At 56.0% G+C, this 26789-nt stretch overlaps 4 protein-coding genes across 8 annotated transcripts in view; 2 read left to right on the top strand and 2 right to left on the bottom strand.

Annotated features, from left to right (window-relative positions):
* LOC311610140 (dipeptidase 2-like) overlaps positions 1-26789 on the top strand; it is a 564319-nt gene that overhangs the window by 398157 nt on the left and 139373 nt on the right. The gene's annotated exons all lie outside the window — the stretch shown is intronic.
* The window catches only part of PLA2G15 (phospholipase A2 group XV), a 42860-nt gene that overhangs the window by 10438 nt on the left and 5633 nt on the right, over positions 1-26789 (bottom strand). Inside the window, exons 1-2 of one of the 2 annotated variants that reach the window (XM_084861125.1) lie at positions 5303-5522; positions 1834-1990 (exon numbers count right to left, since the gene is read on the bottom strand). In XM_084861125.1, coding sequence (XP_084717251.1) covers positions 1834-1990; positions 5303-5417 — 272 coding nt within the window. In that variant the 5' untranslated portion in view covers positions 5418-5522. Of the gene's footprint in view, positions 1-1833; positions 1991-5302; positions 5523-26789 lie in introns of those variants that run through there. The other variant, XM_084861124.1, reaches the window with a different exon arrangement.
* Positions 14931-21869, top strand: ESRP2 (epithelial splicing regulatory protein 2). Of its 4 annotated transcripts, none has more exons than XM_084861031.1 (15): positions 14933-15644; positions 15747-15875; positions 17401-17514; positions 17634-17748; positions 18097-18195; positions 18421-18475; positions 18573-18680; positions 18755-18887; positions 18983-19025; positions 19200-19501; positions 19622-19834; positions 19936-20134; positions 20283-20469; positions 20747-20912; positions 20993-21869. In XM_084861031.1, the coding sequence occupies exons 1-15, from the start codon at positions 15417-15419 to the stop codon at positions 21080-21082; spliced, it is 2181 nt and encodes a 726-aa protein (XP_084717157.1). In that variant the 5' UTR covers positions 14933-15416; the 3' UTR covers positions 21083-21869. The 4 variants fall into 4 exon arrangements, with proteins under 4 accessions (XP_084717155.1, XP_084717157.1, XP_084717154.1 ...); XM_084861030.1 differs by having other exon boundaries at positions 14935-15644; positions 18570-18680; XM_084861029.1 differs by having other exon boundaries at positions 14931-15644; positions 19200-19834.
* NFATC3 (nuclear factor of activated T cells 3) overlaps positions 21962-26789 on the bottom strand; it is an 88732-nt gene continuing 83904 nt past the window's right edge. The window contains 1 exon segment of the mRNA XM_084861015.1: positions 21962-24773. Within this exon segment, the coding sequence (XP_084717141.1) occupies positions 24652-24773 (122 nt within the window). The 3' untranslated portion in view covers positions 21962-24651.

Here is a 26789-nt window from a genome sequence, read left to right as displayed (position 1 = left end):
TCAAACCCCAATGGGGAGCATGCAGGAGGCAGCCAATTAATGATTTTCTTTCATCACTGATATTTTTCCTCTCCCTTCCTCTCTGAAATCAATAAACAAATATATATATTTTAAAGACTGAAAGAAAATATGTAAAATGTACAGTGTCTGTATTCAATAAGCAGTAATTCTTACTATTGGGAAGCATCCTTGGAAATGAAGTTTGATGAGAGAGGAAACAGGCATGTGGCATGGGGAGTAGGAGAGATTAACAGCTCTGGAGAGTGGCAGGGACATGTTCAGGATTTAAAAAGTGAATGGGAGCCGGGACCGGTTTGGCTCAATGGATAGAGCGTCGGCTTGGGGACTGAAGGGTCCCGGGTTCGATTCCGGTCAAGGGCATGTACCTTGGTTGCGGACATATCCCCAGTGGGGGGTGTGCAAGAGGCAGCTGATCGATGACTCTCTCTCATCGATGTTTCTAACTCCGTATCTCTCTCCCTTCCTCTCTGTACAAAATCAATAAAATATATATAAAAAAAATAAATAAATAAATAAAGTGAATGGGGCGGGGAGGAGGTGGGATTGGCCAGTAGTGTTCAGTGGTTAGAGTGTCAACTCTTGCACTGATAGGTCATGGGTTTGATTCCCAGTCAAGGGCACATACCTGGGTTGCAGGTCCAATGCCCAGTTCTGTCAGGGCACATTTAGGAGGCAACTGATCAATGTTTCTCTCTCACATCGGCATTCTTCTCTTTCTCCCCTCCCTAATCCCTCCCTTTCCTCCCACTCTCTCTAAAAATTAACGAGAGAGGCCTTAACTGGCCTGGTTCAGTAGATAGAGCATCTGCTTTCAGACTAAAGGATCTGGGGTTCAATTCTAGTCAAGGGCAGGCTCCTTGGCTGCAGGCTCCTGCTGGGCCTGGGCCCTGGTCAGGGCTCATGCAGGAGGCAACCAATTGATGTGTTTCTCTCACATGGATGTTTCTCTCAGTCTTTCCTCTCTCTTCTACTCTCCCTGAGCATCAATGAAAGAATATCCTCGCCGAAACCGGTTTGGCTCAGTGGATAGAGCGTCAGTCTGTGGACTGAAAGGTCCCAGGTTCTATTCGGGTCAAGGGCAAGGGCATGTATATTGGCTGCGGGCACATCCCCAATAGGAGGTGTGCAGGAGGCAGCTGGTCCATGTTTCTAGCGCTCTATCCCTCTCTCTTCCTCTCTGTAAAAAATCAATAAAATATATATATTAAAAAACAAAATAATATCCTCGGGTGATGATTAACAAAATCAGTGGGGGGTGGGAGGGTAGGCGGGGAATAATCTCTGGGGTAAAGATTAACAAAATCAATGGGTGGAAAATATCCTGGGGTGAGGATTAACAAAATCAATGGAGGAAAAAATATCCTTGGGTGAGGATTAACAACAACAAAAAAGGTGAGCGGAGGGAATTTATCAGGCGAAGGGTGTAGAGGTAAATTCCAGGCTGAAAGAACAGCGTCAGCAAATGCGTGGAGACCTGGAATACCAGGGAGAACAAGCAGCTGGAGGGGCAGGTGTGGCCAACCCAGAGGCAGGGGAAGGGGTGAGGGCCTTGTGGCAGCTAAGATTCACAGAAACCACAAGTAGGGCTCCAAGCACAAGGTGTGGCTGGGAGAGGGTAAGAACGAGAGCAGCAGGAAAGGGAAGAGATTCTGTCTGAGAGAAGCTGAGATGACGCCAAGAAGATTAAGGAAGTGGGAAGGGAGGAAGGGGAATGACCTTAGGTCTCTTAGGAGGGGGTGAGCTGGAAATGGACTCTGGGGGCCTCTGTAGGTGAGTTGGCGAGCAGCACCGGGCCTGTACCCCGGCTCCCACCTGATGTTGTCGATCCAGCAGTCGATGATCACGGGCAGCAGCAGCTCCAGGTTCAGCCAGAGGGTGAAGTAGCTGTCCGTCTTCTTGGAGCAGAGGTAGTGCACGACCTTCGGCTTGTCCAGCTTTGCCTCCAGCTGGTTGCCCAAATCACCAGGCACTGTAAGAGGGGCACAGAACACGCATGAAGCCCTGAGCCTGACGGACCGGAGACCCCTCCAGGCCTGACTCCAAAGGCCTTCTACTGTCCTAGGCAGGGCTTTGTCCACTCTGACTGGACTGGGAAAGGACAGAGCACAGTGCCACCGAACCAGCCCAAAGAGAAAGCGCTCCACGGCAGGTTGAAAGAAGCTCACATTGAAAGAAGCTCACATTGTCGGAACCGGTTTGGCTCAATGGATGAAAGGTCCCAGGTTCGATTCCAGTCAGGGGCATGTGCCTTGGTTTCGGGCACATCCCCAGTGGGGGGTGTGCAGGAGGCAGCTGGTCGATGTTTCTCTCTCATTGATGTTTCTAACTCTCTCCTTCTCTGATTGATGTTTGTAGCTCTCTATCCCTCTCCCTTCCTCTCTGTAAAAAAATCAATAAAGTGCATTAAAAAAAAGAAAAGAAAGAAGCTCACATTGGCACCTGCTAACCTACGGAGGCCCCCAGGCTTTGCTAAAGGCCAGAGTCCGGAAGGTTCCAAAGGACAGACCACCTTTGGAACCTGCAGAGCCCGAGCAGCTGGGCACACACGGACCAGGCGCTGGAGCGGGCTACCCTGAAACAACACACCGTTCTGGTCACAGCTGGTGTGGGACGGGGAGACTAGGCCTAAAGGATCACTTCTCTACCTGAACACCTATCCCCATTGCTTCACTGCCAACGTTCAAGGTTTTTATTTTTATGTTTTTAATCCTCACGTGTTTATTGAGAGAGAGAGAGAGAGAGAGAGAGAGAGAGAGAGGAACAGTGATCCATTGCCTCCTGTGTGCATGCTGACTAAGGATCAACCTTGCAACCTAGGTATGTTCCCTGACCAGGAATTGAACCCACAATCTTTTGGTGCACTGGATGACGCTCCAACCAACTAAGCCACCCAACCAAGGCAGCACGCAAGGCCTTCTAGAGCTTATTTACTCCGTGACCTTTCAGGCCTCACCTGCTCCCACATGCCAGGCTCTCAGCACCTCCCACATTCATCCCCATTTAAGATCCATAATCACTAACCGAACAACCAGCACCTGGCTCTCCTTGGCATTCACTGGGCTTGGACTGTGAACCCAGCCCCGCTCGGGGCATGCCCTCCCTGGGCCCCATCTCACAACGCCCCGGGGGCGCACCTGCCTTCACCTCCTTTCCTGCTGTGGGTGCAGAAGTGGGGAGTCCCCAGCACGGCAGGCTCTGGGAGACACGCCTGTGGACTGGGCAGGGGAACACGGAGACCTTGGTCATTATCTCCTCCGAAGGAAACGGCTGAAAGAGGAAGCCACCAGTTCTGCTTTGTCCGGCAATGCCTCTCACACCGGACAGGGCTGTGTGGCCCCTAAAAATAGCAGTGGTCACTTCCTCAGACCTTGTGCCTAGAACTGGGACGAAAGCCATTCACATGCCTTTCGCCTCCAATGACCCTGGGAGAGAACATCCTTGTTATGCCCACTTTACAGATGAGGAGACAGAGTCTGGGAGAGGCTAGAAACAGCTTGCTATACAGTCCCTTCAGGGTCTTCTTCTGTGCCACTTCTCTGACCTCTGCTTCCTCTTCTAGCCACCCGAGTCCCACCCACTGAGGCTGGTCATCCCTGGGTTACGGATCTGTGACCGGGAACTGCCAGCCACGGGGTTTCCTAGGATGAATACCAACTGCCTCACCCTCTGGGCAGGTTAGCATTCCCGTTGCTCTGTGACTCTGGGTAGGGAATTGGCTCCTCTGCTCCGACCTCGGATAACGGAGAACTGAATGACATAACAAGTTAGCACTAATCCAGGAGAAAAGGCCTCAGTTCTTTCATGGACCACACACTTCCCAATGCCACACCCTTTTACCGAGAAATCCTCAGACCCACACATGACTGCCTGCAGGCCCCCAGGATAAAGTTCAGATGACCCAACCGGTCATGAGCCTGGACAATCCACTCCCCTCTACCTCCTCCCTCTCTCCCCACTTGTCGTCCCCCGCCAAACCACTCCATGGCAGACAGCCTGGACTCCCTCCCTCCTTCCCTCTGATCGGTAGTTGCCCGTGCCTGGAACTCTCCTGGCCACAGCTCCAGCTGCGTCCTCCAGGAAGCCTGCCCTGCCTGGGCCAGGGCATTCTCTGTGCTTGCCCGGCACAGACCTCATCTCTGGGAATCATCCCGGAAGCTGCAGGCAGGCAGAACCAAGGGTGCCCAATGCCCATGTCTAACCTGCATCCCCCTGAAGCATTTCATGGCTCAGAGCTCCTGGTTTAGGGACGCCGTAGGACCAAACTGCCTGCCAATCTTACCCATCTGTCATCTGTATCACCCCCATTAAAATACTCCCGGCAAAAAAGGCATGGGGATCATGCAGACTCTGTGTAACATATACCTCAGCAAGCCTCTGCCTCCGGAGCCCTGGCTGGTCACCTCCACACTAGCTCTAGGTGTAGACAGTCTGCACGAGGCATCTAAGGCCCCAAGACTAAAGTCTCACCCCGGCCCACCACCCACCGCAAGGAAACGCTGTGCCTCCCGTACAGCTGTCAGGGGTCAGGACCAAGAAGGGGGTAAGCAAGCAGGAGAGGTCACCCGGCCCCAACATCAGTCTGAAAGGATGAGTCCAGGCTCCTGACATCTGTTCAGAGCCACTGCCCCACCTCTCACCTCTCTCTGCCTTTAGCCAGCCTCAGACTCCCTAGGGCCTCCACCCTCAGGCCCAATGCCACCCATTTGATAAGTTTGGGAGGAGCCCTGGAGTCGACCCTAATCCTTTCCCCCAACCAGCTTCCTTTCAGCAATGCCTTCTGACTTGTAAGGGGCTGAAAAGGTCGAGGGAGACAGCCTCCTAGGCAAGCCTAAGTCAACACTAAGGCTCCCGGGGGCCAACTCTGGGGCCACCTTCCTTACCCCCAGACTGGCCCTCGGGAGTGGGGCCAAAGGGCCTCAGTCTTTCCAGCATAAACAAACAAACAAACAAATAAATAATGGGGATAAGTCGCACAACCCCTTCAAAACTACAACTAAAAGACAAAACGGGGCGGGGCGGGGAGGGGGGGAATGGGGATAAGGCAAGACCAGGTTTGGGGCTGCCGCAAACACTACTTACCCCATAGGCTACAGGGGAAGGTGACAGAGAGGCTGACCACACCCGCGGCCAGGATGGCAGGAGGTGGACGGACCGACCCCAATGACAAGTCCCAAAGTCCCCCTACCTCGCGCTTGCAGCAGAAGCAAACCGGGGAGCTAGGCCCTCCCTCACCCCCATACCCGGTCCAGCGAACAGACCCCCTGCCAGGTTCGTGCCTCACCCAGGACCACCGGAGGGGGGCGTCCGGCCGGAAGCGCCGGGTCCGCGAGCATCAGGAGGAGCAAGAGGCCGCCGGGAAGCAGGGCCGCGCGGCGCGGGCACAGGCGCGGGCCCATGGCGGGCGCGGGGCGGACCGGGTCCCGGCGGGCGGGGGGGTCGGAGCTCCTGGCCTGCGCCTGGGCCGGGCGCGGCCGCGACGCGCTTAACCCCGCCGCCCACCGCCTCCCCGGCGGCCCGGCCAATCAGGGCCCAGCTCCCCGCAAACGGCCAGCCAATAGGGACGCGCCTCCACCAGGGTGTCCCGCCCACCCGGCGCCGCCCCGCCGGGCTCACGCGGCTCGCGGACTTGCTCCCTTGACAGCGCTGCGAGCCGAGCGCATCGATCTGCTCAGGCTCAGCCCCTGGCCGCCACCCTCCCGCCAGCTGCTGGGGACCCAGCCCAGCACCCCCACTTCCCCACCCCGTGCTCCAAATTTTTTTATTTTTTTAAATATATTTTATTGTATTTTTACAGAGACGAAGAGAGAGGGACAGAGAGTTAGAAACATCGATGAGAGAGAATCATCGACCAGCTGCCTCCTGCACACCCCCTACTGGGGATGTGCCCGCAACCAAGGTACATGCCCTTGACCAGAACCGAACCCGGGACCTCTCAGCCCGCAGGCCCACGCTCTATCCACTGAGCCAAACCGGCTTCGGCCCCGTTCTCCAAGTTTATGCTGCGCAGCCCTCACCCTCGGCGCCTGCTTGACCTGGAATCTGGGACGATTCTGGCTGAGTGGCGATTCATGGTCCAGTGATCGCGGCCGCTGAGCGACTCCGGTCATGGTCACGGCCAAGGGGGAGAAAAATAACCCCTAGACAGGTTGGCGGCCTTAGGGGGTCAGAGTTGACCAGGAGACCTTTGCACGACCTCCACCTCTCCCTCTCCCTCCCCCCAGGTTCCTCACACCCTGCCCAGAGAATATCTGAGTGGTTCAGGCAGCCCTTTGCTGTCTGCCCTGGGAACTGGATGGGAAGGGGAGAGGCCAAGTCAGCACTTTTCGTTTCTGAATGAGATGCATGTCCTCCCTTTTTTAGGGGCGCGGAGTATATCACCCTAACACACAGAGCAGTTCGCGGGGGTGGAGGGGGGTGGAGGCAGGGTTGAGTGTGGGCTTGAGCTCTGACCCTGCACCACGGCTCATCCGCAGTATGGGACCTCCCAGCACAGCAAAAGTGGAGGTCAAGAGAGGAAGGACTCCCTGCAGGAGGAATGGGGGCGAACAGAGTGGGCAAAGGCTGGCCAGGCGGTGGTATACCAGCACGCTCTCTGGGAGAGAGGGGCCAAGTGTTTGGAGGTTGGAGGGCTGGATCCTCCTCACATTCCCCCCTAATGGCCGGTCACACCCTGATCAGCAATCTCAACATCTTTATACCTCCCCTCCCTTCCTCCTTCTTCCTTCCTCCTGGTCTGTAGCTAACCCTTTCCACTCTCTCCCTGTGCCCCTCAATGAATCTACATGCCATCTTGGCCTGTCTCTCCTATTTTCTTTTTTTTAAATTTATTGATTTTTATTGATTTTTTTTTATATATATAGAGAGGAAGAGAGAGGGATAGAGAGTTAGAAACATCAATGAGAGAGAATCATCGATCAGTTGCCTCTTACACACCCCTACTGGGGATGTATCTGCAATCAAGGTACATGCCCTTGACCGGAATCGAATCCAGGAACCTGGAGTCCGCAGGCCAACGCTCTATCCACTGAGCCAAACCGGTTTCAGCTCCTATTTTCTTATAGTGAAATACATTGGCCCTCCTTTAAGGTCCAACTATCTCCCACTTAAGGCCCTAGCCTGGGGCCTCTCCACCCCCCATAAAAAAACATCCCTGCCTCCCTCACCTCCATCCCAGACCTCAGTAGAAGAGTCCCTGAAAACAAAAACAAAAACAAAAAAAAGCACGAAAATGAGTCCCTGAGGACTGACCTGGCAGGCCCAGTGTGGGAAATCAGAGATCCTTCTGCCAGGGCTAGGGACAGGCAGGAGGTTAAAGATCAAGGGTTAAGTGGGGAGAAGAACAGGGAACATGACAGCTTGGGCCACGTTGAACCCTGGCACAGTCTTGTCAGCCCAGCAGTCTCAGGCGACCATGGGTCCCGCACAGGGTGGCTCTGTCCTCAGACGTGGTTCCCGAGGTGCCCCACTCCCACAGGCCCTGCAGGTGATAAGGTGATAGGAACCAGGGCCATTGGGGGAGGGGGGCCACGGTTTGGTCAGCAATGACTCATGCCGGCACAGTGGAGAGGAGTCAGAAGATGAGGGTCCGCCCCATTTCACGTGACCCAACCACCCACACGGTATCTGCGGGAGGAACGGCGTGAAGAGTGGGCAGAGACTTGGAGACATCCTCTAGATTAGGGGTGTCGAACTCAATCAGAGAAGGGGCCAAAATCTAAAATCCAGCCTAAATCGCGGGCCGAATGGTTTACTGAACAGTCATAAACTGACAATGTCATAAACTGACAGCGGAGCGCAGTGATGACAGCGCGGTGTGGGCCACATTGCAAGGCCTGGCGGGCTGGATTTGGCCCGCGGGCCTTGTGTTTGACACATGTGCTCTAGATACCTTCCTGACGCTCAGGCCCACAACCAAGTGGTCATCAATTCTCCCCAAAGCCAAACTACCCTCATCCCCACTGTTCTCCACATGCCGGACGGACATTATGAAACATTGTCAGGCTCCATCACGCCCACCTAACCCCACTCATGACTCTCGCATTGCATGCATGAATCAGAGTGAGTGAGGACCCTGCTGTGTGCCCTGGCTGTCTCCCCCAATTTCCACTCTGGTAGCTCTCTCATCGCCAGCCTCAATGGCTTCCTTGCTGCTTAGAACGGAAAAACCTCATTCTCCCTCAGGTCTTCTGTACTGGGCCTAGTCTGCAGCCTCCACTTTTGGGGATTCAGTTGAGCTCTGCATTTAGGCCTCAGCCCAGACATGACCATTGACTTTGAAGCAGCCTTTGCCTGGCTCCCAATAAATACAATCACTGGCCTTGGCCAGTTTGCTCCGTGTTTAGAGTGTCCTCCCATGCACGGAAGGGTCACAGGTTCCAAGTCAGGGCAAACACCCAGGTTTCCAGCTTGATCCCTGGTTGGGGCATTTATGGGGGATAATTAATTGATGTTTCTCATATCAAGGTTTCTCTCTTTCTCCCTCTCCCATCCTCTCTCTCTCTCTCTCTCTTTCTCTCTCTCTCTCTTTTAAAAAAATATATATATTTATTGATTTTTTACAGAGAGGAAGGGAGAGATATAGAGAGCTAGAAACGTCGATGAGAGAGAAACATCGACCAGCTGCCTCCTGCACACCCCCACTAGGGATGTACCCACAACCAACGTACATGCCCTTGATCGGAATCGAACCTGGGACCTTTCAGTCCGCAGACCGATGCTCTACCACCGAGCCAAACTGGTTTCGGCCCATCCTCTCTCTTTAGAATCAATGAGGAAAAAAAAAAACATATCCTCGGGTGAGGACAAAAATGATAATATGTAATAAATATATGTGTCTGTATATATAAAGTCACAGAAAGAGTAGGCCCCTCACCTGTCCTATTACCGTCCGCTCCTGCACTACTAGTTACCACCAGCACAGTCCCTGGCATACAGCAGGTGCTTAACATATGTTGAATGAATGAGACCACCCCCTCCTTTCTCTACAACGCTTCAAAGGAGAGTAGTGCCCTGGTGCCTGTCAGACCTGGAAAAGGGGCAACCCAATCAAGACCAGGGCTTCTGGGCTGGTTTGGCAGCTGGAACTGAGCCCATGTGGAGGTCAACACATCTTCCTAAAACTCCTGGCTCAGCAGGCTCCCTGGAGTCACGAGGGGCCAAAGACGGACCGATCATGACAGAACCCTGAGGGAACTGGCCTGGGCATCAAGGAAGACTACCTGGAGTGAGAATTAGAGATGGGTCTTAAGGGACAGTAGAAGTTTGTCAAGAAAAAGAGCGCTCCAGCAGGGAGCATGGAAGGACAACAGCCTGGAGACTTGAACAATCACAGCAGTGTGTCTGGAGCACATGGTGGGTGAGAGTAGAAGGAACTGAGGTTGTACTGAAAACCAAGCTTGCCGAAACCGGTTTGGCTCAGTGGATAGAGTGAACTCAAGGGTCCCAGGTTCGATTCCGGTCAAGGGCATGTACCTTGGTTGCGGGCACATCCCCAATGGGGAGTGTGCAAGAGGCAGCTGGTCTATGTTTTTCTCATTGGTGTTTCTAACTCTCTATCCCTCTCCCTTACACTCTGTAAAAAAAATCAATAAAATATATTTTAAAAAAAGCTTAAAAACTTGGGAGGGGGTGGGAGACAAAAAAAGAAAAAGAAGAAACGTGGCCTTTGTCCAGGGAGCCAGGAGCTGCGAAGATTCTCAGCCTGAGAGAGGAGGCTTGGGGTGCGAGGGTGCGGGGAGTCAAGGGCCTTCCCCTTTCACCTCAAGTACAACCTTTCCAGGGCTGCTCCTCCTCAAGGATCAGGCGGCGGGGTCAGTGCGCCCCCTGGTGGGCACTCGGCGGAGAACAGGCAAAGGGGCGGGATGGGAACTCCGGGGAGCCCCGCTCTGCGGGCCGGAGATAAGGAAGGTGGCCTGGTGCAGCTGGGCCCCTAGGGGTGGGATGGGCCTGGACAGCCAGTGTGGGTCGCCGCGGGGGACACCGGCTGGCACCCAGCCTGGAATCCTCTCACTGCAGGGCATTTTCTGGCCAGGGAGGAGGTTTTTACACCGCTCCTACTAGACTCCCTATAGATAGGTCCAAGAGACCCGCCACACTGCCCGTCCCAGGCGACGATCCTCACCCTGGTGTCTGCCCAGATCAGTGGGCAGGACTTGCCCTTTGGGTCCTGCCACGAAGTGAGGGGAAGAAGCAGGATGGGATTCCTAGAGAGAGGCCAGGCTGGAGAGGCCAAGCTCCTCTTTGCCAAATGCCTGGAGTACGATTTGGAAAAGGCATCTGGCAGCCTCACTCACCCCTCTCGCACACCCACTATCTCCGATTCATTCATTCATAATTCGTAAGTCCTAGTGGGAGTGAAGTAAGTGGGAGACATCAGTGAAATACAGACATTTCAAACTACTGTGGGGATCTCTGCTTCAGAGGGAGGCGCCTTGAGGGGGAAATCTGGAGGAAGAGCACCGTTAAGCGAGTTGTTAGGGAAGTGAAGACAGCAGATGAGACTAGTGGAAAGGCTCTGTGGCCCAGGGAAGGTGACCATCGCTGGAGGCAGACTAAGCAAGCCGGCCATTCATTCATTAGGTCTTCAGCAACTATGATGCTCCCTAAGTATTGGTTCCAGGACCCCACTCCTCCTAATGCCCCCATACCAACATTATCCTGATGCTCATATGTATAAATGATATATATATGTGCATATATATGTATATGTATATATGTATATAATGGTGTAGTAGCCCTGGCCAGTGTGGCTCAGTTGGTTAAGCATCACCCTGTGCACTGAAAAAGCACTGATTCGGTTCCAGTCAGGGCACATACCTTGCTTGTGGATCAATCCCTGGTTGGGGCACCTACAGGAGGCAACAGATCAATGTTTCTCTCTCTTCAAAGAACCCTTCTTCTCTCTCCAAAGTCAGTAAGAATATATTATAAAAAAAGAAAAAAAGTGAACTGGTGTAGTATTTGCCTACAACCTAGGCACATCCTGACCTGCACTTAAAAAACAGACACACACCCCACTCCACCCAGGATGTATGTATATGTATTGGGATATCTTTTCATTGACTTTTAGAGAGAATGGAAGGAAGGAGAGACGGAGAGAGAAACATCGATGTGAGAAACATCAAACATTGCACTCTCACAAACACCAATAGGTATGCCTCCTGCACGCCCCTGACTGGGGATCAAACCTAAAACCTGGTTATGTGCCCTGACCCAGAGTCGAACCCTCAGTCTTTTGGTTTGTGAGATGATGTTTCCATCCGACTGAACCACCTGACCTAGGCTTTAAATTACCTCTAGATTACTTATACCTTATACAGGGTATCCCAAAATGATATCTACACACTTTGAATAATTATAAAGGCAGTGTTTACTAAAATACATTTCATTTCCAAAATGTAATGAGCCCTAACCGGTTTGGCTCAGAGGATAGAACATCGGCCTGTGGACTCAGGAGTCCCAGGTTCAATTCCTGTCAAAGGCATGTACCTTGGTTGCAGGCACATGCCCAGCAGGGAGTGTACAGGAGGGAGCTGATTGATGTTTCTTTCTCATCAATGTTTCTAACTCTCTATCCCTCTCCCTTCCTCTCTGTTAAAAAAAAAAAAAAATCAATAAAATATATTTTTTAAAAAGTAATGGAATCTACAGGTATTGTGTGTATATTTTTGGGGACAACTTGTATAAGGTAAATGATATGTAAATAATTTTTATACCGCATTTTTAGGGAGCAACTTTCTGGAATTAAAAAAATATATATATAATTGCATATAAGCCTAAGTAGTGGTAATGGACAACAGGAGGGTGGGGGCATACGTGGGGAGGGCTTTGGGATGGGAATGGGGGGATGAGGACAAGTATGTGATACCATAATCAATAAATATATATCCGCAGTTGGTTGCATCCATGGATACAGAACCTTGATTTGGGAGGGCCAACTATACTATGTCCCAGGCCCAGTGGGAATGAGCCTGTCCTCAAGGATCTGGTGTTCTCATGGGTGGGGGCTGGAGCAAGGAAACAATAAGTGACTTATCTTTTTTTTAAATTGATTTTAGCAAGTAAGGGAGAGGGAGAGAGAGATAGAAACATCAATGATGAGAAAGAATCAATGATGGGCTGCCTCCTGCACGCCCCCTACTGGGGATTAAGCCCATAACCTGGGCATGTGCCCTTGACCAGAGTCAAATCCCAGACCCTTTAGTCCGCAGGCTGACGCTCTATCCACTGAGCAACACCAGCTGGGGCATAAATGCCTTATTGTGTTAGAAGTTGGTTTGGTGCTGGGGGAAAAGAGGTGTGAGAGCCGAATAGAGGACAGGAGTGCGGGTTGCTTAGTATTAATGGGGTAGTTTGGGAGGATCCATCCTAAGATGAGTAAGAGAGATCAACAAAGCACGGCCCTTAAGGGTGTTTGCACTAATTTAGTTTTTCAAGGAGAGTCCAAGCCTCGGGAATTGTCCTGCAGCTGGGGGCGGTAGGACGGAGGCACGGGGGTTTGCGGGTAGCCCCTTGGCTCGGGTTCACCATCCAGTAGGGACTTGGACACCCATGAAGGCGTCTTCCATGGGAATGGGCTCAGGGCGGCCTGAGCATCCATCCACACTGGGAAGGTCCTTCACTCCGAGGCGCCAAGGTGGAGCTCCAGCAGAACAGGGAAAAGCCCAGCGCGGACCGGAGTTCGGACGCATGGGGGCGCTGGGATGGGCGAGACGGAGACCAAGCAGTTCCAGGATGGCCCGCGGGGGGGCGCCCAGGCTCTGTCCTGCAGGAGCAGCCCGGAGAAGAGCCGGGGAGGGGAGTTGTAGGCCGAGTCCGGGGCTGCGAGGTGCCGCTGCGGGGAACGCGAGGCAGGAGAAATGCCGGCCCCGGGAAGGGACGACGCCGCGCGGGCGCATGCGCGCGCCGGGGGCGGGGCCTGCCCTCGAAGGAGGCGGGGCCTGCCGTCACCGGGGGGCGTGGCCTGCCCTCGCCTCGGCGCCCGGCCCCGCGAGCAAATATTTGACATTCCGGGCTTATCTCAGGGGGGCGAGGCCCGGGAGGCGACGCTTCCCCTCCCCCGGGCCCGGCTGGCTCGGCGTCCCCAGGGGAGGGCGGTCCGGAGAGGGCAGCGGCGCGTGGACACCAGGCTACATTCCCCCCCAGGGGAAGCGCTGGGCGCCGGAAGCCTCTGGATTAAAGACCGTCTGCTTCCCACTCCCTCCGGGCGGCCGTGTCCCGGTGCCGGTTACTTCCGACCCCGGCGCTCCAGGCCCAATCCTCCCCATGGGGACGCGCCGGAGTGTGGGTTCAGTGCGCGAGGCGCCGGAGGCCCCCGCCACCCCGGGTCCGAGGGCCCGGACGCAACGCCCTGCTTTTCCGAAACCGCGCGGGGTGCGGCTCCCGCCTCGGTTTCAGCGCGGTCTTGGCCACCCCACGTTCTTTTTGTTTTTGTTTTAAAAATATATTTTATTGATTTTTTTTTTTACAGAGAGGAAGAGAGAGGGAGAGGGCTAGAAACATCGATGAGAGAGAATCATCCATCAGCTGCCTCCCGCACACCCCTCACTGGGGATGTGCCCGCAACCAAGGCACATGCCCTTGACCGGAATCGAACCCGGGACCTTTCAGTCCGCAGGCCGACGCTCTATCCACCGAGCCAAAGCGGTTTCCGCGCCACCCCACGATTTTGTTCTCGCCGGGTTGGAGTCCCTCTTTCCCACCGGATGGATTCTGAGTCTCTTAAGTCACATACACGGGGAAATTGGGGGGGGGGGGAAATACAGGGCGGCCCGGAAACTCGCTGTCAAGGAGCCTCACCGAGATGGACGAGGAGAAAGGGCGCTGGGAGCCCCCTCCACGCCGGACTGTCGGGTCGGGATGCCGGTCCCTGAAGGAGAAGAGGCTCGGCCGCCCGCGCGCGCGCACGTGACGCGTTTGCTGCTTCGGGTCCCCGCCCGCCGGCGCGCTCTTCTCCCGGCCACACCGGGCCCCGCGCCAAAGGGGCCGGGCTGCCGGCTGGAGCCCCCACGTGGGGCAGGGCTGAGGCTCCTGGCCCGGACCGTCCGGCTTGGCCCGGCCTGGAGAGCCAGTCTCTGGAGCCGGGGTAGGGGTGTGTCTTCCTCCTCCTCCAGCAGCAGCACCCCGGCCCGCGCACCTCCACTTCCCAGCACCCCGGCCCGCGCGCCTCCACCTCCCAGCACCCCGGCCCGCGCGCCTCCACCTCCCAGCACCCCGGCCCGCGCGCCTCCACCTCCCAGCACCCCGGCCCGCGCGCCTCCACCTCCAGCACCCCGGCCCGCACACCTCCACCTCCCAGCACCCCGGCCCGCGAGCCTCCACCTCCCAGCACCCCGGCCCGCGCGCCTCCACCTCCCAGCACCCCGGCCCGCGCGCCTCCACCTCCCAGCACCCCGGCCCGCGCGCCTCCACCTCCAGCACCCCGGCCCGCACACCTCCACCTCCCAGCACCCCGGCCCGCGAGCCTCCACCTCCCAGCACCCCGGCCCGCGCGCCTCCACCTCCCAGCACCCCGGCCCGCGCGCCTCCACCTCCCAGCACCCCGGCCCGCGCGCCTCCACCTCCCAGCACCCCGGCCCGCGCACCTCCACCTCCGCGCGCGCTGTGGCACCAGGCGCGCATCCCGGAGCCGGGCTGAGGCCTGGCCTCTCCACCTGCATGGACGAACTCTGCCCTTTGACCTCAGGACACCTCCTCCTCCACCCCCCACGGCCCTACATGACCTCTCGGCATCTCCCCAGTCTGCCTAGGATGATCGTCCCCTTTGACCTTTGGGGACTTCTGTCCCCCCTCCCCCCCCACCCCCACCCCCAGGCCGGCCCGACGCCCCCGCACCTTCTATAGGGACTCCCGGTGATTTTCACAAGTCCCATGTGCCCCTTAGGACTAGAGGAGGCCTCTGGTGTGGCCGTTTCCTTGGCTGAGGCCTCCTGGTGGGGAAGAGGAGGGGGTGGAGGAGGAGGGGGTGGGGTCGCCCCAGAAACCAGCCGGCTGGGAGGAGTGGGACTCTGGGTCCTAAGCACGCCCAGGCGGGCGGGCGGGTGAGCCTGGCGCGCCCCGGGCCGGTTCTGGCAGCCTCCCCCCCTCCCCCCCGCTCCCAGGGCCGCCCCGGTCACGTGGCCCGGGACCCACAGGTAACTCGCCGGAGAGGATTGGGGCGGTAGCCGCCCCGCCTCGCCTCGCCTCGCCTCGCCTCGCCTCGCCGGGCGCTGCTGCGGGCGGGTCCCAGCAGCGCCCACTGCGCCAGCCACTGCGCCAGCCGGGCCGCAGGTGCCGCCCCCGACGCCCGGGGTCCCGCCCTAAGCCGCGCCGCGTCTGCCGTCGGTCGGTCGGTCGGTGCGAGCGTGCGCCTCGTCGGTCCGCGTGTGCGTGGCCGGGCGCCCCCTCTCTCCGCGGCCATGACTCCGGCGCCCCCGCAGCCGCCGCAGCCCCCGCCGCCGCCGCCCCCGGGCCAGAGCCCCGCCGCCGGCTCTCCCGCCGAGCCCCGCCCGGAACCGCCCGGGCCCCTGGTCCCCCTGGTCGTCCTGTTCGGGGCCACGGCCGGCGCCCTGGGGCCGGATCTGGGCTCCGACGAGACCGACTTGATCCTGCTGGTGTGGCAAGTGGTGGAGCCGCGGAGCCGCCAGGTAGGGTGCGGAGCGGGTGGGTGGGAGGCGGCCCCCCCACCCCCGGGAGCTTCGGGATCCCGGGGCGCAGGGCTGATCGGTTCGGCCCCCCGCCTCCCGCAGGTGGGGACGCTGCACAAGTCGCTGGTGCGCGCCGAGGCGGCCGCCCTGAGCCCGCAGTGCCGCGAGGCGAGCGGCCTGAGCGCCGACAGCCTGGCGCGGGCCGAGCCGCTGGACAAGGTGCTGCAGCAGGTGAGCGGGCGCGGGCCGGGCGCGGGGCGGGCGGCGGGACCGGGCCCCTCTCCGCGCGGAGGGGCGGCGGGAGGAGGCCAGGCCCGGCGCCGGCGCGGACTGGCCGGGGCGGTAGGACGGGTTCCTGTGGTTTGAAACTTGCATCGACTCTCCCGCGTGTGCGTGTGTTCGCGGGTGCGGCCGGCCATGTCCGGGGAGTTCTTACCTTTCAGTCTTTCCAGATCCACCTATGGAGGGGGTGGGGGTGGAGCCCCGAGACCCTTCCTAGAGTTCCCCCCCGGCCGGCCGGAGGCGGGGGACTGAGGCTGAGACGGAACCTGGGAGCCTGCCCAGCCAGGCCTCTCAGGACAGTAGCCAGAAGCCGAAAAGGGCCAAAGGGGGGGGCCTTGGTCATAGGTCACGGTCCCTCCCGCCTGCTGCGACCTCGGCCCACCCACCACCAGCCCGGGAGACGCGGGGGCGGGGGCGGAGGGCGGTGTCTGGCCCAGAGGCAGACGCGCCAGGTGGAAGCTGCTCGGGGAGCTGCTCGTTGAGGCCTGCCCCGGCCGGCTGTCCAGGCGTGGGCGCTGTCCGGGCCGCACCTGGAGGCTCCCTGCCTCCTGGCCTGGCTGTTCCCATTGCTGTTTCCTCTGATCTTCACCACGGTGCTCAACCCGGGTCTGCCTGTTGAGGATAATGAGTGTTAAGTGCTTTTTTTACACGCACACATTCTTTCATTTTTCCAACCCTGGCAGTTCCTGATGAGGGAATGGAGGAAGCACAAAGATATCTCGGCCTAGTGTGTTGCCGAAGGGCTTCCAGGCCAGCCCCCGCCTGGGGAGTGTGCTGCAGGAGAGCCGGGTGGCCTTGCTCTACCGGTCTCAGACTGTGAAGTTGGCGTGGGGGAGGGAGTTTCTGGGGGCTGTGCTTAGTGCTTATACCTGTTCTCCCACGGGGATGGAGGCTGGGGGAGGGGCTGGGCAGTTTCAGGAGTGCCACCCCCCTCTGTGTGCAAACAGCTCCCTGCCAGCAGGTCGATAGGGTGTGGGTCAAAGCTCATGCTGCCCCTGGCGTCCAGGTGCGGAGTTCTGTCCTTGGAGTTTCTCTGGCCCTGGGTTGGTCAGACCTAGAGGCGGGGCTGCCGTTGACCGTGAGCCGGATGGGCCTCAGGCGGGACTGGGCCTCTCCCACCTGTCTGAGGGTGGAGCCTGGTCAGGGACAGGTTTAACCTGCTCTGCCCCGCCCCCCTTCCCACCTGCTTGTCCCCACTGCACCAGGTGTTTGCTCTGGCCGCACTCCAGACGCCTGGAGTGTGTGCGGTGGGGGTTTGAGGGGTATGTAACTGCCCCCTTTTGGCCTGGAGAAGCTGATGGTGGACTGAGGGGGGGGAAAAAGGGAACGGCAGAGCCAGGCCCAACAGGTATGGCCACCTACTCCCCAAACAGGGTAGGGCTGGCTGAACATCTGGCAGAACCAGCTTGGCAGCCTGCACCGCTCTCCTCCTTCCTGCCTGCCCAGCTGTGAGCCTGTCTCTCTCTCTCCCCAGTTCTCACAGCTGGTGATCGGGGATGTGGCCCTGCTGGGCGGGGGCCCGTATGTGCTCTGCACCGATGGACAGCAGCTGCTGCGCCAGGTCCTGCACCCTGAGGCCTCTAGGAAGGTACGCCACCGCTGCCGCCGAGGGCACAGCAGGGGGCAGGGTTCCCAGGCCATCTGCTGTCATCGAGGGGCTGGGCCGCTCAGTTCCGTCTATTCACCCCCGCTCACGTGTGCCCCCAGAACCTGGTACTCCCCGCCACCTTCTTCTCCTTCTACGACCTCCGCAGAGAGTTCCATGCGCAGCACCCAAGCGCCCGCCTCGCCAGGGACCTCACCGTGGCCACCATGGCTCAGGGTACCTGTGGCCCAGCGGGGTTAGAGTGGAGGGGCAGCCATAGGCTTTCTGTGTCTGAGTATGTGCATGCTGGTGGGTTGTATGAACACACCCAGTTAGCATTATCTGCTGAGTCCTTCAGTGCATGTCGGGGGCACATTTGGAAAGTAGACATGTCTACCTATGTCTGGGCTGGGGGGGTTCTGTCAGGGCATACATGAGCAGGGCCAAAACATAATGTGCTTGCTGGGATTCCCATGCTTATTATGGAGGGGACTTGGGCCTAGGCGAGACCGGTCATAGTGTTCACGCCGATTGCCCCCAGCCTCCGATGCTGGGATTTCCTCATTGTAATTTCACCGGTCGTAGAGTTGGGGCTGGAAACGGACGCCACAGAGGATGACTTTGGGGTCTGGGAAGTGAAGACAATGGTAGCTGTCATCCTCCACCTACTCGAAGGGCCCAGCGGTAAGGTTCCCCTCACCATCTGTTTACCCGATCTCTCCCGGGGCTGGGTGGATGCCTGCCTATTCATTCCTCCAAGTCCCCTTCCCTCGTTCTTAGCTTTTCTGAGAGGCCATATGGGGGGAGCCCCTTTGTCACCTCCTCCTCAACTGTCCTCTTTTTAAAGGAGTTTGGTGGGGAGACCCCCTCCACCAGCCCCTGCTGACTCCCACTGTCCTCTCCTCTCAGGTCAGTTGTTTTCGAAGCCCGAGGTGATAAAGCAGAAATATGAGACGGGACCTTGGTGAGTGCCGGGCAGGGATGGGGGTGACAGTAGTAAGGCACCCTTGTTAACGGGACAGAGAGAGAGCTCTGACCCTGGGCCCTCCCCCCCGCAGCAGCAAGGCCGAGGTGGTGGACAGCGAGACGGTGGTCCGGGCCCGTGGGCTGCCCTGGCAGTCATCGGACCAGGACGTGGCCCGCTTCTTCAAAGGACTCAACATTGCCAGGTGGGTGCAGTGCGATGGGGGGCCCGGGAGGGCCGGCCTGCCCGGGAGGCACTAACATAGCTCTGGCCCCACAGGGGCGGTGTGGCCCTCTGCCTCAACGCCCAGGGGCGAAGAAACGGCGAGGCCCTGGTCCGCTTTGTGGACAGCGAGCAGCGGGACCTGGCGTTGCAGAGACACAAGCACCACATGGGTGTCCGCTACATTGAGGTGGGGCTTCGGGCTGGGGGTGGAGCGGAGCCGAGCCGAGGCCAGCCCCCTCCCTCAGGCCCGAGACCCACGGACTGTCCCCGCTGTCCCCACAGGTGTACAAAGCCACGGGAGAGGAGTTTGTCAAGATCGCAGGGGGTGAGTGGTGCCCCCAGCAGCAGCTAGGGCCGCCCCCCCCCCGGTTCTTGACCCGCGTCCCACTTCCCCACCACCCCTTGCCTTTCTGCTCCCCTGTGTGCCAGGTTTGGAGGGGTAGTTGGAAGGGCATGCGTGAAGTCAGTAGGTGACTCCCACCATGCCACCCTCATCAAGGCACATCGCTGGAGGTGGCGCGGTTCCTGTCGCGGGAGGACCAGGTGATCCTGCGGCTGCGGGGGCTGCCCTTCTCGGCGGGGCCAGCGGACGTGCTGGACTTCCTGGGGCCCGAGTGCCCGGTGACGGGGGGCGCCGACGGGCTGCTCTTCGTGCGCCACCCTGACGGCCGGCCCACGGGCGACGCCTTTGCCCTCTTTGCCTGCGAGGAGCTGGCCCAGGCTGCCCTGCGCAGGCACAAGGGCATGCTGGGTAAGCGATACATCGAACTCTTCCGGAGCACCGCCGCCGAGGTGCAGCAGGTGAGAGCCCAGGGCTCCCCCGCCGCCCTCACGTGCTCCTCCAGGGCGCCCCCTTCACCCCACTCCACCCCGTGGCCCTGCCCGACGTGGCATGAGCAGGTGCTGCTGCCTTCCTTTCAGGTCCTGAACCGCTATGCGTCCAGTCCACTCCTTCCCACGCTGTCGGCCCCACTGCTGCCCATCCCCTTCCCGATGGTGGCCGGGACCGGGAGGGACTGCGTACGCCTCCGAGGCCTGCCCTACACGGCCACCATCGAAGACATCCTGAGCTTCCTGGGGGAGGCCGCCGCGGACATCCGGCCCCATGGTGTGCACATGGTGCTCAACCAGCAGGTGAGGCTGCTGCCCAGCGGGGGACACACGGAGAGGAGCGCGTGGGTGGGAGTGAGGGCCCTTGCTGACAGGACAGACTGCTTATAAGACGGTGTGCACAGGGCCGGCCCTCCGGCGACGCCTTCATCCAGATGACGTCGGCAGAGCGGGCCTTGGCCGCTTCGCAGCGCTGCCATAAGAAAGTGATGAAGGAGCGCTACGTGGAGGTAGTCCCCTGCTCCACAGAGGAGATGAGCCGCGTGCTGATGGGGGGCACTCTGGGTCGCAGTGGCATGTCTCCCCCACCCTGCAAACTACCCTGTGAGTATCCCAGGGCTGGGGAGGGAGCAGGCATGTGGGTGCCAGGTTGTTTTAACCTTCACTTTCTGCAGTGGGGATTTCTTTCTGGCTGCCCTACTCTGGGCAGCGCTGGGCCCCCTGCAGACATACTGTCTGCTTCTGCCTCTAGGCCTCTCGCCACCAGCCTACGCCACCTTCCAAGCCACCCCAACGCTCATTCCCACTGAGACGGCAGCTCTCTACCCCTCCTCGGCACTGCTCCCAGCTGCCAGGGTGCCTGCCGGCCCCACCCCCATTGCCTACTACCCCGGGCCAGCCACTCAACTCTACATGAACTACACAGCTTACTACCCCAGGTACCCTGCTGCTGAGATAACTGCATAGACTTGCCCCTATCCTGGTCTGGAGGAAGGTCATGACCCTGTTCCTGGGTCAGATAACCTCCAGTCTGAAAGAAGGGAGTGATAGCTGATGCTATCTACAAACTAGACTGGAGATGACGTAGAGGACAGGGCTTTAGGGAGGAGGAACTGAAATGAACTCAGGATAAGTCAGAGGCGAGGGGAGAGGGAGGAGAGTCTTGGGGTAGGCCATAGGTAGGACTGGACTAAAACCCTGCTTTTCCCACCCTAGCCCCCCCGTCTCTCCCACCACTGTCGGCTACCTCACCACGCCCCCTGCGGCCCTGGCTACTGCTCCTACCTCAGTGTTGTCCCAACCAGGAGCCCTGGTCCGTATGCAGGGTGTCCCATACACAGCTGGTATGAAGGATCTGCTCAATGTCTTTCAGGCCTACCAGGTGAGGTGTGACTAGGGGGGTTTGGGGATTGGGGGGCTGAGCCTAGAGCTCCCTGCCCTAAATCTCTGTTCCTTCTGCAGCTCGCCCCAGATGACTACACCAGCCTAATGCCTGTTGGTGACCCAGCCCGCACTGTGTTACAGGCCCCCAAAGAGTGGGTGTGTTTGTAGGTGAGGGAGTCAGGAGGCAAGAGCTGGCTGATGTCCTCAGCTAACACGTCTCCTGCGTCCGGAGAACCAGTGCCCTCATCCTGGCGACTTCTCTCTGAAGGCACTCGGAGGAGCTCAGCCCCAGCTCCACCCCCCCACTTACTGCTCTGCTGTTCGCCCCGAAGATGATGGTTGAGTCTTGGATGTAGGGCTGGGGGTGGAATGGTGCTACCCTGCTCCCAAACGCCTGGCCTGGGCCTCTTGAGTGGCACCTGGAGAGCCTTTGGCCTGCTCTGGCTATGGCCCATGCCCACAGATACTGTGGGGCTGACATCCACAGCAGGCTTGCCTTCTTTTTTAAAATGTAAGCCCTGGTGCCTTCAATGTATGACTCCTGGAGCTTCTGGTGGGGGAGCAGAGAAACAGAGAGTGTTGGCCCAGTCCCCAGGATGCTTGGACCTCAATGGCCACACTGTGCCAGGGGTGGTCCTACTTAAGGCTGCCAGCCCCCTCCAGCTTGGCACAAGGAATGCCAGAGAGACTGCAAAACCATAGGCCGTTTTGATGACTGTACTGCAGTATCCCCAGAGGACACTAGGGGGCAGGAGGCCCTCACATAAAACTCAGGCTCGAATTTTAAAGCAGACTTTTCTGCCTACTTTCCGCACACACCTTGGGCAGGCCAGTTGTCCTGAACTGAGCAGACATGGTGGAATGTCCTTTGCACCCATTAGAGGATGCAGAACTGAAGCTGCAGCAAGAATTGGAACTCTACCCTCTCCAGAAAATAAACAAAGGTTCCTAACCATCTGGACTTTTTAAAAGCCAAAGTGCCCTTAGCTTTGGCCCCCCGGGTGAAGGGCTCCTCACCCGCCCCAGGCAGAGGAAAACTCAAGCAGATTTCAAGGAGACTGTTGACCTGTCATCGTTTATTATTTCAGCACTGTAACCGGAGCCTGAATTGCTGGCTCTTCCCTTTGTATTTGTGTAAGGAGCACTGTACTCCTATAAAAGGTTTTAAAATACAAAATGTACAAGAAAACACAATCCCGAGTGCTGTAAACTGAACATCATCCATTTTATAAAATACGAGGTTTCAACTTGAGCCCATCTGAGCCTTAAAGATGACCATCTGTTCTGAATGTCAAAAACAGCTTCACAGCCAGACCCAGCAGAGCGCTGACGATAGTGACCAGCCCTGGGCAGCGGTGGGCTGCACCCCGGGCGGCAGCGCCACACGTGACCCCGGAGACAGCTGTTCCTTTTAGAGCTGTTTGCAGCCATGTTTCTCTGTGCATCTCGAATAAGCTGAGGGCTGCTCATCCCACTCTTCAATCCAAGATCTCACACTGGCTGGAGGGGGTAAGGGTAGGTGCTAGGACATGCCCAACTGCTCAATGCTGCTAACTAGAACCCAAATTGCATAGTCCAATGGATGTGTGCTTTAATACCACTATGTTGCACAAAAATGTAAGTCTTTATCTACAAAGCCAAAAAATATGAACTCTTACACCAAAGCTTTTACAAAGCTGATACAAAACTGCTTACATAGTATACAAAGCTCTATTTTAAAATTCAACTTTTATTTTAAATAGGAAAGCATTTCTAGTGCTACAGGCATCAAGGTATTTAAAAGGCATCGAAATTTGGTGCATAGCAACTCTGGATCATAGAGGCTTTTATTCTTGAGGACAACAAAGCCACCCCCAATGGGTCCTGCAAAGAGAACTTTTGCAAGAATCCCATGTGAGGCACTATGCCAGGGACAGAAGGGTGGCGGCAAGTCTGACCAGCTCTGTGGAACTGCATCTTATTAGCCAGCCCCCGACAACCTCCAGAGAAAGCTGTGGGCTTCCAACCGTGGCCTGAAATATCTCACTACACTACATTTTCAAAGAAAATATGACAACACCCAGCTCCAAGAGGACCAGAGTGATCTGCTGAAGGACAGACATCTTTTCTTCACTAGTTTTAAGGGAGAAAGCTAAAACAGCTTAGAGAGAAAAACAAACGCTTCCTCATCCTGGGTCAATAGCTCCTACCTGGGTGACTAGGTGGTAGGCAGTGAAAGAGCTTCCTCTGCCCAGGACTCAGTCTCATAGAGAATCCTGGCATCTAGGTCCCACAATCCCCTGGAGTAACATCAGACCTGTAACCAGACTAGCACACAGTCTCATATGGAGGCACTCAAAAATTTTGCTCTCTGAATAAATAAAAGTACATCGTTTCACATGAGAACACACTACAAGCTCCAGGAGCTTTGAAATGGCCCAGGCCTTGGACCAAGTAACTTATCCTGTTAATGGGTGTGGGAAGGATGGGCTTGGAAAAAGCACCCAAGCTGGGCACTCCTTTGGTAGACAGCAGGCTGGAGTTTCTTGCTGGCCCCTGCCTGAGTGCCAGCCTCACCTGCAGCAGCACCAGGGCATCTTTGGTCTGGAGGGTCAGGTTTAGGATGCTACCTCATTTTTTGATTTGGCTCAAAACCTTTTTGGGAAAAGGCTGGTGTTTAGGCCATGCAGATGGAACAGGGTAGGTGAGAATCTTTTCAGGCTGTAAACAGATGAGGGATAAGCCTTCTGTGCCAGTATGAATCTTAAAAGCTTCCCATCTGGAGTCTTGTTTTCTCTGCTCTTGTTCTGAAGCATCGCTCATTTGTGCTTAACTCCTGACACAGCCTGACCCCTGGAGGTGAGTTAGAACCAGCCAAGTTGCCTAAACCATCATGAGACTGGCTTCAAAGGTTACAGAGCAGCCAAAGGCTAATGCTCCCACTTAGAAAAGGACACAAAAAGGAAGAGCACTTGTTTGTAGGATGGCAGGGACTTAAAGCTATGAAGCTAAAACCTCACCTTTCACAGTCACCTTATAAGTAGCTATCTTACCCAAGGCCCTGAGGGAAAAAAGCAATTTCAACATGAAGTCAGAATGGAGAGACTGCAGGAAGATCTAGAAAGTTACAAAAAGGCTATACTCTGGAATGTCATTTAGTATTCCAACGCTTCAATGATTGGAATGGTCTCCTCGTTTTACCTAACAGTTTACTTTTACAGAGGTATGAGCTACATTTGGCTTTTATTTCCTATGGATCTATGAAAGGCTTCAGGACACATGCTGAGTTTCTGAGGCATAGGTGTGGGCTTGGACAATTTTTTCTTGTATGTTTGCCTCTGGAAAGTTTTATCAAAAGTTCCTATTTTAAAAATATCATTAAAGCTAAAAGGTCCTTCAAATGACCACAAAGCAGTTCAAATCACTAACTCTAGCTAAGCAATGAGGTCACCTGCAAAAGCAGCACCTCTGAAATGAAGAGCCTGCTGCGTTCACACTCAAAGCACCCATCATATAAAAGTATCCTATTCAAAAATAAAAAGCAAAGCTCGTTTCCCCAAAGCTCAAACAGCCTCTGCTGCTGCTGTTCTTTTACAAAATCTACCCAAGTCCTGAGGTGGCGGACCGCCGCTTTCCCCAGCGGTCCCAACTCCTGGCACCAGTCCTGAAGGCCGCAGAGTTGGAAGCCCAAGGTCCAAGGACAGAAACATGCTGAGAAGTATATGGTGGTGGTGGATGCAAGGCTGCAGCAAGCACTGTCAGAGCCCATCAGATCTTCCTAAATCCAAGGAATCGGGCCCAGGGAGGGGGGCCTCCCTGCTCACCCCTGCTCCTGGGGAAACCGAAATCTGAGACATGTCTCTCCCAATTATCTCGTTCACTGAAAAACAAAAGGGAGAGTAATTAGTGCCCTCTGGGTGACTGACCATGATGCTCAACGCCAACCTCTATTTCAAAGCCATTTTTCCTCTTGCCCTGGCTTTCTATGAAGGTGAAGACAGTGCTTGAAACCTGCTCCTGAGGTGAATGGAAATATTCTATAAATTGTTTCAGATACCTCTCCCCCCCTTTCAGTTCAGTTGGGTTGTGAAGGTGGATGGCCGAGGGAACAGAGAAATGTTGCTCACTCTAAAGGTTCATGCTCTAGAGCAGTGTTTCCCAAAGTGTGGTCCGCGTACCCCCAGGGGTACGGGAAGTTTGGTGGGGGTACGCGTTGCACCGGAGTTTGGTGGGGATATGCACTGCACCGTGCTTAGCTGCGCCTAACACATCCATTTTTTTTTTCCTTCTTTTTGACAAAGGGTTCTCAGCGTTACGAAAATTATAAAAGGGGTACATATATGTCAAAAGTTTGGGAAACACTGTTCTAGAGCAAAGGATAGGATACTTTTCATAAATGTGTTCACTGAACCTAACTTTTCCTTAATTTGCACCTGATCTTACAGTGCACCTCATATATAAAGTGAATGAAATGAATGCTTTGTTGAGAGTAAGCCACTGGGATTTTGTTACCCTATGTTTATGAAAGCATCCTTTATTATGTGGGGGCTTTTGTATTGTTTCTGATGCTTTCTGATTGCAGGCTCTTGCTTTTCTGTTGGTTTCCATGCCTGGGAACACAGTGCTCTGGTGAGGTCTAGTGCAAAGAATTTCAATATTAAGGAACCAACATAGAAGAAAACACCCCAAATAAGAAACTTTAGTTCTCTTGCCATGAGAACTCTGCTTTGAAATGAAACTGCTTTATCAATTAAAGATTCTATTCCTAGGCATATAATAAAAGAACTGAAAACATACCACATAAAAACTTGTACTCAAATGTTCATATTAGCATTATACATAACAGCCCCAATGTAAACAACCCAAATGTCTACAAAATGGTGAACAGATAAACAAAATGTGGCCTATCCATACAACAAAATATTATCTATAATAATAAAAGCATAATATGCTATTTAGACGGGATGACCTTCCGGATGAAGCCGGGGCTGCGAGAGAAGCCTGGGTCCTGGATGCCTGCTGGCACCCGGAGGGAAGCCCGGGTCCCGTGAGCCTGCAGGCAGCCGGTGGGAAGCCCAGGTCCCAGAGGGAAGCCAGTGTCAGCAGCAAGGGAAGGAAGGCCTACTCTTGTATGAATTTTGTGCATCAGGCCTCTAGTCTATATAATAAAAGCCCAAGCGATTGTTACGGCGGAATGATCAGAATGACCAGTTGCTACGATGCACACTGACCACCAGGGGGCAGATGCTCAACACAGAGCTGCCCCCTGGTGATCAGCCAGAAGCTGGGCTCAGCTGGTGAGCACAACAGCGGTGGCAAGGTCCTCTCCCCCCTCCATGGCAGCACTAAGGAGCAGCGAGCCGAGCTGTAAGGAGCATCAAACAGGCAGATGGTAAGGAGTGAGGGTTCCCAGATTGTGAGAGGGCTCAGGCTGGACTCCACACACCGCCCCCCCCCCATCCCCAGTGCACGAATTTCGTGCATCAGGCCTCTAGTTCAGCCATAAAAAAAAAATGAAGTTCTAAAACATGTTAAAACATGGATGAAACTTGAAAATATTATGCTAGCTGAAACCGGTTTGGCTCAGTGGATAGAGCGTCAGCCTGCAGACTGAAAGGTCCCAGGTTCGATTCAGGTCAAGGGCATGTACATTGATTGCGGGCACATCCCCGGTGTGTGTGTGTGTGTGTGTGTGTGTGTGTGTGTGTGTAAGAGGCAGCTGGTCGATGTATCTGTCCCGTTGATGTTTCTAGCTCTCTATCCCTCTCCCTTCTTCTCTGTAAAAAATCAATAAAATATATTTTAAAAAAAATATGCTAAGTGAAAGAAGCCAGATACAAAAGGCCATATATTGTTTGATTCCATTTGAATAAAATGGCCAGAACAAGCCAATCCA

The sequence above is a fragment of the Pipistrellus hanaki genome (genome assembly GCF_964339955.1).
Source record: "Pipistrellus hanaki genome assembly, chromosome: 15".
NCBI lineage: Eukaryota > Metazoa > Chordata > Mammalia > Chiroptera > Vespertilionidae > Pipistrellus > Pipistrellus hanaki.
The sequence above is the reverse complement of the archived record's forward strand: the minus strand, read 5'-3'. Positions and strand labels throughout refer to the sequence as shown.